Source organism: Alligator sinensis, unplaced genomic scaffold, assembly GCF_000455745.1.
Source record: "Alligator sinensis unplaced genomic scaffold, ASM45574v1 scaffold908_1, whole genome shotgun sequence".
Classification (NCBI taxonomy): Eukaryota; Metazoa; Chordata; order Crocodylia; family Alligatoridae; genus Alligator; species Alligator sinensis.
In genome coordinates, this window is record NW_005842775.1 from 265,820 (window position 1) to 276,365 (window position 10,546).

At 38.6% G+C, this 10,546-nt stretch overlaps 1 protein-coding gene across 1 annotated transcript in view; it reads left to right on the plus strand.

The window, feature by feature from the left end:
- PTPRZ1 (protein tyrosine phosphatase, receptor type Z1) overlaps nt 1–10,546 on the plus strand; it is a 160,473-nt gene that overhangs the window by 103,167 nt on the left and 46,760 nt on the right. Inside the window, exons 12-13 of the mRNA XM_014525270.1 lie at nt 1,524–5,103; nt 9,916–10,060. Coding sequence (XP_014380756.1) covers nt 1,524–5,103; nt 9,916–10,060 — 3,725 coding nt within the window. The remainder of the gene's footprint in view (nt 1–1,523; nt 5,104–9,915; nt 10,061–10,546) is intronic.

Consider the following 10,546-nt stretch of genomic DNA (forward strand, 5'->3'; position numbering starts at 1 on the left):
ACTGGTGTAGCTCATTAGTCCGGCTTTGCACCAGAGTGGGTCGCACGGCTTTGGGAGGTGCGCGCAGGAGCCGTGCCTCCCAGAGCCATGTGACCCACGCTGGTGCAAAGCTGGACTAGCAAGCCTCATGGGGCTGGACTGGGTCCTGCCACGCGCCACCTCCCTGCAGGCACAGCAGGGCAGAGGTGGGACCTGGCGCAGCATGTGGGAACCGCACACCGAGTCTAGCCAGGTCCTGCTGGCCCTGGGGTTGCTCATGCTGCCTGAGCCCAGCCGGGTCCTGCCGCCATGGGACCGGCTCAGCCTGGAAGCACAAGCAGCCCCAGGGCCAGGAGGATCCAGCTGGGCTTAGCACATGGTCCCTGAGAGCTGGGAGCTGGCAGCAGCAGGCTCAGAGCACCCCACTCCCACTGCTGCTGCAGAAGGTAAGTTATGAGCCCTGTGCAGAGAGGGCTGTGGCCCTGCAGGGTACCTGGGACCCTGTGCAGGGGGGGGCTATTGCCCTGCAAGGGGGTCCATTCCATGTGCTGTGGGGGGGCTGTATCCTGTGCGGGCCAGGGGACCCAGCTCTCCTGAGCAGCCCCACACCTACCCACACACCAACCCACACCCCCACACACACACACACACACACACACACACACACACACACACACACACACACACGTTCCCACCCCCTTTCTGCAAACATCACATCCCCCCATCACAGACCCATCATATGCGAAGAAAATCAAAAGCACACATCAACACACATAGGTATTTAGAATTTATTATCATGATGATAGAGACACTGGTAGACTTCTAAATTGCTTTACCATTGTAAATATATGAATAAAGCATTGCCCAACTAATAAATCCCTCTCTATCTCTCCCTATAGATATATAGATAGATAGATATAAAGATATAGATATCTATATATCTATCTATATCCATATATAGGTGTGTGTGTGTGTGTGTGTGTGTGTGTAGAGTGGTCTTTTGTTTTAATTGTGGAAGAACATGGATTTTGGGGTATTTTTTAAAATGGATTTGGGATGCTGCTGCAGCAGTCAAGCTGGCACAAGGGGTCCCCAGATATCAGTTGGCTGGGACCCAAAAGCTCCTGAGAGCTAGTAGCCCTGAGCTGCTTGCCAGGGCAGCTTTTTGTACTGAAGGGGCCAGGACAGGGAAGCTTTTTATACTGCTGGGGCCAGCAGAGGTGCTGGCCCTGGGCTGTAGCTCCCCCCGGCGTCAGATCCAGGAGGAGCCAGCCAGGGTTATTTTGCCCCTAGTGGCAAAATTTGCTCCACAACAAAGCTCATGTCCGAGCACATGTGCTGAGGCAAAAAGTCCCAGCTCAAATTTGCATTGCTTCTATTTGAGCGGCTGCAAGTGCTCTTGGCCATTTCAAATACTATCTGCAATTTCTTCTGTTTTAATTTGTGGAAACAGTATTATTACACTATTTGTTCTGAGTTTTCTTGTTTATCTATATAAATGTTCTTTGTGGATTTTGACTACATTGAAATTTTTCCACCCATAGGAAGAAGATGATGAGAAGGAAGCAGAAATGGATGAAGAAATCACAGTGATTCCTAGTACTGATAGTGCTATAAACCAAATAAGGAAGAAAGAATTCCAGGTGACTACATCTAGCTACAGTCAAGAGAAAATGGGGACAAAATCCAATGAAGCAAAAACAAACAGATACTTAAAACAGAAAGAATCACATGGAAAGGATATTTTCAAAGCATTTTTTTATCCCACTTCCCAGCCTGTTACTGAAAAATCAGATGAAGAGAAAGACACTTCTTTGGAAACTCAGACTGTTACCAGAATGCCTCCTCAAGTGAATGACCCCACCAAAGGTATTGAGGAAGAGTATGTATATATTTCTTCTGGCACTGAACCAACAACAACGTCTGCTGCTGGTAGCAGTGAGGGAGATTTTTTATCACCAGTTTTCAAGCCTGATCAAGATGCAGATGATTCTTGGAGCTTCATTCTTACCACTACTTCTATGCAGTTTGTTACTGAAGAAACAACCCAGGAAGACATCCTGCCCTCAGGAAGCCCAGATATAAGCATGCATGATTTTCATTCACAAGGCTATAATCAGAGTGTTTCAGAAGTTGTAGCACCCTCAGATGCTGAAGAATCTGCAGATAATACACCTTCTGTTGATGGAAAGTTGTGGTTTCATAATGCTACAGATTTGACAGATAGATCTGTTGTTCCATTGGATAGAAAGCAGTTAATTCAAACTAGTTATACCAATGCTTATATTGAGGGATTAAAGCCAGCTACAGTACCCTATTCCAGTGGTCCAGTCATGTCACAAGATACTTCAGATGCGGATATAGAATTGCCACATTATCCTACTTTTGCTCTCTCCCCTACTGAGTTATCACTTCATTCTGTCTCTTCAAGCTCTGGAGAATATGGTTCTGCTTCTGCTGCCAGTGAGGTACTCTCTCAGACAACTCAACCTGTGTATAATGGTGAGATACCTCTTCAACCTTCCTACAGTAGTGAAGTGTTTCCTCTAGTCACCCCTTTATTGTTTGACACTCAGATGCTCAACACTGCCCCTGCTACACCAGGTAGTGATGTGACCTTGCATGCTACACCTGTATTTCCCAGTGTTGATGTGTCATTTGAACCCACCCTGTCTTCCTATGATGATGTACCTTTGCTTACATTTTCCTCTGCTTCCTTCAGTAGTAGAATGTTTCACCACCTGTATACAGTTTCTCAAATGTTTCCACAAGGTACTCCAGCTGTTGCAAGTGATAAGTTGTCCCTGCATGCTTCTTTGACATTGGCAGAGAGTGATACATTAATACAGCCAAGCCTTTCTCAATTTTCTGATGTGGTATCACATCAGACCACTCATGCTGCTTCAGAGACATTGATATCTGGCCATAATAGAACTCACGTATTTTCTCAAGTTGAACCATCCAGCAGTGATTTAAAAATGCATGCAGTGTCTACAATGTCTGAACTTGCTTATGCTTTGTCTAGTAATATGGGCTACCTCCAAACCTTTACTGTTTCTTATGACTCTCCAGAATTGGTGCATGATTCTGTTGGCATATTTCATCAAGGTCCCTTATTTAGCAGCTATAACAATGTACTGGTGCATAAGCCTTCTTCTGTAATATCACAAGCTGATACTTTGCTACAGCCTACACGCTCTCTCTCTAGTGATACGGATTGGTCTGAAGCATACTCTGGTAGTGAATCCCTTTTGCCTGATACAGTTGCTTTGGCTATACTTAAAGTTTCTTCATCTGATTCTATAGGTGAATTTACATATGCAACACCTGGGTTTAGTGATGTTAATAAGACACTTCATAAAAGTGACATAAGATATGGAGATGAAAAAGAACTGCAGTTTTCCTCCTCTTTCAGTGAAATGGCTTCCCATGCTGAAAGTAAAATGATGCATGAACTTCCTATATCAGTTTTTAACAAAGATATAATTAATCAGAATACATCTTTGCAAGAAATCCCACTTCCTGTTTCTAGCACAAAGGGAATCCTTCCAGTCTCTCTTGCTTTTCCCACTACTAAGAGTTTTGATCATGATATTAGTAAATTTTCAGAAAATCACTTTTCTGTTCAGCCTTTGCATGTTGCACCTACAGCCTTTGATGACACTTTGCTTAAACCTATGCTTAGTGCAATCTCAGATCAAGCTCTCTCTGCCCCTGCTTCTAGCAAAATGTTGTCTCCTTCAACTCAACGGTACCTTTTTGAGACATCAGCTGCAATAAATAATGAAGCATTTCTACAAAGCTCCTTCCAGTCTTCTGGTGATGGCTCTCTGCTTAAAACAGCTGCAACTGTGCCTAGTGATCCAATATTGGTTGAAAGCTCCCAGGTTTTTAAAATTAGTTCTACATTTGACCAAATATTGCATCCGATGGCACCAGATTCTGCTACAAATAAAACCATGTTGCATTCTACATCTGCACCGTCAATAACTGATAATTTGTCCCACCCTTCTAGTAAGCCCACAGCATCACTTCAAGGTTTAACTGTTGCTTATGTGAGTGAGGAACATGTTTCATCCAATTTATTTAACAGTGAAGATATTCAGCTGGTTCCTCCTTTATTGCATAGTAGTGGTGTTTCATTCCAGTCAACCAGTTTAGAAAACACAAATGCCATTCCCCCACAAGTAGCAAATGCTGCAGTGGTTACTACTCCTTTCCTAACAATTGACTCATTACCAAGTATAGCCACTTCTGTAAACAGCCACATTTCTTCAAGTGTTTCTCAAAGAAGTGAGGCTACCAGTTTTTCAAGTGCTACTGTTGTTAATGGTTCTGTTCATGTACCTGCAGTTGTTTCTGATTCTCGTGTGTCTGTTCATCATACCCTTCCTTTACCCAATGCGTATTTTTCTGTTACATCTGTTTCTCCCAGCAGTGAGAGCCATTTAACCCCAACCAAGTTGCAGGTTCCCTCTAAAACATCCTCAGGGCTGCCCCCCAGTGCCAATTCTGATATTAATGTGTGGTCTTCTGTAGTAGATGATGATTATGATGAATATGATTATGCCTTACCTGTAAGTAATTGTATCACATGCACTTCCCATAAAGAAATTCAGGAAAAGGTAGTAGATGAACAGAAAACACAGGTAAACAATATAAAGGATCAGAATAACCACATTATAAATTCACATTCTGAGAAATATGAAGAAGAAAAGAAAATTACACCTGCTGCATCAGACAGTCAGATAAATCATGCCATGGACAAGCATAATTATACATCAATACTGACATTGACAGCAAGTGAGATACCTAAGAAGCACAACGATCCAACAGTATTGGAAAATCATATCCAGACTGTTAGTATCCCATTACAAAACACATCCGAATCTAAATCTTGGGCTGTTTTTACAAGTGATGAAGAGAGTGGTTCTGGTCAAGGTACTTCAGATAGCCTTAATGATAATGAGACTTCAACAGATTTCAGTTTTCCTGACCTTAATGAGAGAGACTCTGAAGGGGCAGTTGAAGCAGGTAACTCAGAATTAACTCCTGGATCATCACAGTCATCAGCACCATCTGTAACTAGTGATCACTCACCAGTATTCAACGTTTCTGAGGCAGGTTAGTTATGGATCAGTGTAATGCATAATGTGTGCACCTGTGACAATTTTTTCTGCCACAGAGAATGAAAAATTATTTTAGTATAAAATATGAGAACAGGAGGAATGTTTCAGTGACAGGAGAATGTAATAGGGCAATGGGCCTGATTAAGGAAACAATGTGGAACAGGGGATAAATGTTGAAATGATTATCCTATCAATGCAGCTTCTAATGACTCAAAATGAAAACTGATATACCCTGAAGTATTCAGATCCAAATTCTGCCTTTGGATATGTGTGTATTGTCAGTGGCACACAACTCTGAAGACAGAATTTGTCTTTTTAAAGTTTTAAGAAGGACTTGGACCCTCTATCCTTTTCTAGGAAAGCTCATTATAACACTTTTATTATGGTAATATATTTTTTCTTTATGTTTTATTTTGTATTAGTCAAGATGAAAAAGATGTTTCAGTCTGATTCGTCTTAACTTGTAAAAAAAATCATTTTCTTAATTATTTCTTCACCCATTTTCAAATTCCAGAAAGCTACCCAAGGTTTCATGCTAAAACTACTCATTTCTAAAATCACTAATGGGCAGTTCCTGCTATGTTTGCTCATGTCTAGTATTATCTGGCTTTGTGCTTAGCCTAAGTAAAAACAACAGGAGTATTTGTAGTGCAAAGATGAGTAAGGGTAACAGAATTGGACCCTACATATATATCTTGATCATTTACTATGAGATGCATTTATTGTCAAAGGCTTAAATCAATCAAACAAAAAACTTGCTTTGCTTATTGCCATTTGTGTTGAAAATGTAAGGGTAAAATCAGAACCAACAATAGTTGTACATCATTTAAAAATTCAAATTTCTTCTGATAATGTAGCGAATATTTTATGTTGAACATCTGTTGTTGTGTGTTTGCTGTATCTGTAGAGGGCAGTATCATCCAACTAAATATGCTGTTTCCTACTTCATTCAAGAAATGGCATCCATAAAGAATGCAGAAATCTTAGGTCTAATCCTGTAAATAACCAGCTGAATAACTTTGCAAGTAACTTTATGCACAGAAGTAGTCTAGTGGAACTAGTAAAGTTAGTCATGTATTTAAAAGTTGCAGTCCTGAGGTCATGCTATTCACAAGCCATATTTTTATAGTATGCCATGGTGACAGACTGACGATCTGCATAGTTCAGTTCAAAATAGCACTGAGAATTTATCAATCTCATTGAAGTTAGCAGCAGATTTATACACACAAGCAATGCAGAATTTAATCAATTATTCTGATATTGCCTAAAGCAAATTAGATCAAACAAATATATACATTTGTTTCCTTAATGTCCAGCAAAAAAAAAAATTAAGCAAACGTCATCCCAAAAGTTACATGAAGGTTGTCATAAATTATTTGTAGATTATTATAGTTAAACCTAAATTATTTTATTGTTCAGTTAACAATGAATAGCTTTGATTTTTGATGGATATGTCTTTACCATGCATTACTTTCTTTTTCAACAAGTCGGAGCACTTCTCATGAGGCCTCCTACTGAACAAATATATATGATGATTATACATACTTGCATAGGTACATCTCCAGTTCAATTTATAACAGAGAAATATTTATTGAAAGTTAACTAAACTTTTTACTATTGAGATTTTGTATAATTTTTTTTAAAAGGCTGACCGGAATTTTGGCCACACTTTATAGCTATATGGCCATTTTCATGGCTATTCTGAAACAAGACATACTTGGAGTTTCTGTATAGCAGCTGCATGGTCATTAAACCCTTTTACCCTTTTAACTGCTCCAGGAAAGGCAATGTTTCACTAACAACCCAATTAGGATAAAAGTATCAGCTTCTGTTGTGGCTGCCTATTAGCCAGTACATAGAGAATGAATAGGCTGCCTGGCCTGGAGAACAAGTCCCAGGATGACAGTTCCAAGAAGGAGCTGAAGTGGTTAGTCAAGGAGTTCAGAAGTTTCCTGTGGTGACAAGAACACTCTTGCATGGATATCAGGGGAAGAAGGAGGTGCAGGCTGGTGTATTAAAATACCACTCATTCAAAGGTAACATGTTTTCTTTTGTCAGTGTCTGCTGTGATCTTTCACTTACTTGGTCATAGCTCTGCAAAAGCCCTGTAAATATAATGCAGGAAAGAGGATGGAGATCTCCTAAGCAGTGGTGCCCTACTCAAGAGGTGTAACAGCACATCTTGGGCAGCATGAACACTTTGGGGCAGCAGTGATTTTCAGCTGCTGTCCTACTGGCCCAGTTTGGCAGCTGCAGCATTTTTTTCTGACCCCCTCACTGCCCCTCCCCCCAGTCCTCCTGCCCTAGGTATGTTGCTGCTTCTACTCATCAGCAGAGCTTTAAAATTTGTCAGTCCAGCACAGAGCTGGCTAAAATATGACATTTACTCCCAGTTAAAATTTGGATCCTAGCTAAATCATTTATAAACGATAATGATCAAATAATATGAGAGTTAATTTTCATAAGCTATTGTTTCATAAATAATCTATTTAAACTAGTGTTTGAGCAGCCAGTGTTTAATTACGGTGACATTTATTTTATCTCATCTCACTTACAAAGTCCCAAAACTTATTTTACTCAGCCTCTTGTGGAGGAAAGAAAATGAATGAGCCAAAAATTGCCAGAAAGCAAAGAGCAAGAAACCTAAGCTACCTTAATGAGCACTGTGGAATATAGAAGATTCTCTTTTAATGATGCATTAAGGAAGCATCTCTAAATCATAACCTGACCCATGGATACATTTCTGTTTCTGTGGTGGTGGATTCAAATATGAAATTCATTTCTATTTTAGTTGTGCATAATTTTATTTATCATATATATATCATAAAATATGATTGTACATAATATATTTATGTATATATCATATAAAATGTGTTTTGTACATAATATTGTACATAATATATAGTTATATATATAATATTTTATATGTACATTATACATATAACATGTTTATACATAATATATGCAAGTATATATTATGTTACATATAATTGTATATATTGTGTGGGTGTGTGCTTATATATTATATATATTTCTATATTGTATACATGATATATGTATTTATACGATATATGTAATATTTAGTATATAATTTAAAGGATCAAAAACTGTCAATTGATATAGGGAGAAGTACACACCTAGACTATATATGATTCTGCTCTTTTAGTGTTTATTATAGGATTTGGCATTTGGAGACATGAATAAAATGACAAAAGACTACCTCAAGCCTGGAGGAAGGCATTCTTCTTGCCCCCCACCCATTGCAAGTAATTCTAATGTAAAACACTAAGCATGGTACTGTTTACAAGTGTAAGACCATGTTCTACCCTGTGAATATCTCCAAGCTTGTATGAGTGTAGACAGTGCAAAGGATCATATTCTCATCTCATATGCATATGTATATTGAAATCAACAAATGTGTATGCGTAACCTTTAGCTTATTCACCAGAAATGTAAGGTCCACTTTTCAGAAATAGCCTCCAATGCTGTGAGTATAATTTGTACCTGCAATTAGTTGTGACCACAAATTATATTATTTGCCGTTTGCCTTTCTGGATTATGGGAGCAGTCAGTTCATTAGATGTTCACGTGTTATAAATTAGGAACAAAACTGTACCTGCAAAATTGGAAGCTAGGTAGAGGTCTTTCTCTACATCGCGCCCTTGGTCCCAAGAATACTGAAAGTGATTGTAGGCTGCTGATTGTCTTGTCATAAAACCATTTCAATCACATAGATAATGCTGACAACTGCAGAGGATCAATTAGATCAATTTGTAGTGCCTTTGCAGATTTAATTTGGTACTTGTATTGAGGATCTTCTCTAATGGGAGTTTTATCCGAGCAGAAATGTAAAATTAGTCCCTTAAGCCCCAGTCCTGAATCTGATTGCAAGCAGGAACACTTCACTTCTCATGTAGAGTTTCACTGATTTAGGGCTCTGTATCAATGCAGGGATCTGTCCATGCAGTTCTTATTGAAAGAATAGGGCTCTGTTCCCAACAACTGCTCATTAAAATCCACAATCAAGTTCATCCACTTCAAGTTTAAAGATTGAGCAGCATCCAAGTTGCGGTGTTAGGCCTCTAACATTTTATTTTAGTGGAATTTTAAGACTGTTTTCACAAATTCTGGACGTGTGCATTTAGTCATCCAGTAGTCATCCACACAGCCATATGAGCTCTATAGAATGTATCTGTTTTTCTAATCATTTGATTCTCCTCAAAAAAACAAAAAACAAACATGAGGTGAAATTCTGGTCCCAGTGATGTTGATGGGAATTTTGTCATTGACTTCAATGGAAGTAGAATTTCTTCTGTGTGTTAAGGCCAAAATTACAAACCAAGCAAAATATTAAAATATTAGTTTCAGATGCAAGAGTGCAGTCATGTAGTTCTATACTGTGCTAAAGAAATTGACCTTTGATTCTTATTGAACAAAGGAACAATGCTTTTCATTACATAGATTAAATTGTAAGATTACATATCACTTCATGTATTTCAGTATCATATATTTAGATCCTGCCCTTACATAGACATTTAAGAATGAAAAGCTTTCATAGTTAAATGTTATGTTAACAAAAAATGCATTTCTTTAAAAAGTAGTTCTACACTGCTGGGATGCTCTAGTACTTTGCTTTACTTTCTGTCTGCTTATTTCCTTTAAACTGGTTTGCAAAAATGTATATTTTGTGCAGTACACTAAAAATTAGGTAAGTGACATTACCTAGGGCTCTTATAAACACATTCAGTTACACCATGCCTTTTGTCAAAGTTTAAACATGGATTATTTCAATTTTCTCTGACTACAGAGGCAAGTAATAGTAGCCATGAGTCTCGTATTGGTCTAGCTGAGAGTCTGGAATCAGAGAAGAAGACAGTTATACCACTTGTGGTCGTATCAGCCCTGACTTTTATCTGTCTAGTGATTCTTGTGGGTATTCTCATATATTGGAGGTAAGTAATTAATTTTTGTAGTTCTACAAAGCCCAGATTTTATCCTGATTAGAACAATGTGAGTGGCATTACCGAGCAGATTTGCAAGAGATAAAAATGGAGCCTGATACTAGCAGCTGCTATAGTTATCATCGTCACCTTCATAATTTATTTGCATTGCAGGAGCACCTAGATGCTTCAGCCCACAGTCCTAAGCACTGTACAAGTATGTTACAAAAAGACAGTCTGCCTTAAAGTCTTTGCTTTAGCTATAATTATGTTTTGTTTCATATGGAAATATCTCATTTCTGTATGAATAGATGTTAATAAACAATTATTTGTGTGATTAGTTATATTTGGAAATAAAATGCAACAAGGAATAAAATAAACACCACAGTTCCTTTCTACATATACCATAACTGTAAAAGTAAAGAATGGATCATTTACAAACCAAAGACTAGAACCTGAAATCCTTGACATCAGTGGGAATTTTGTAAAGGACAGCAG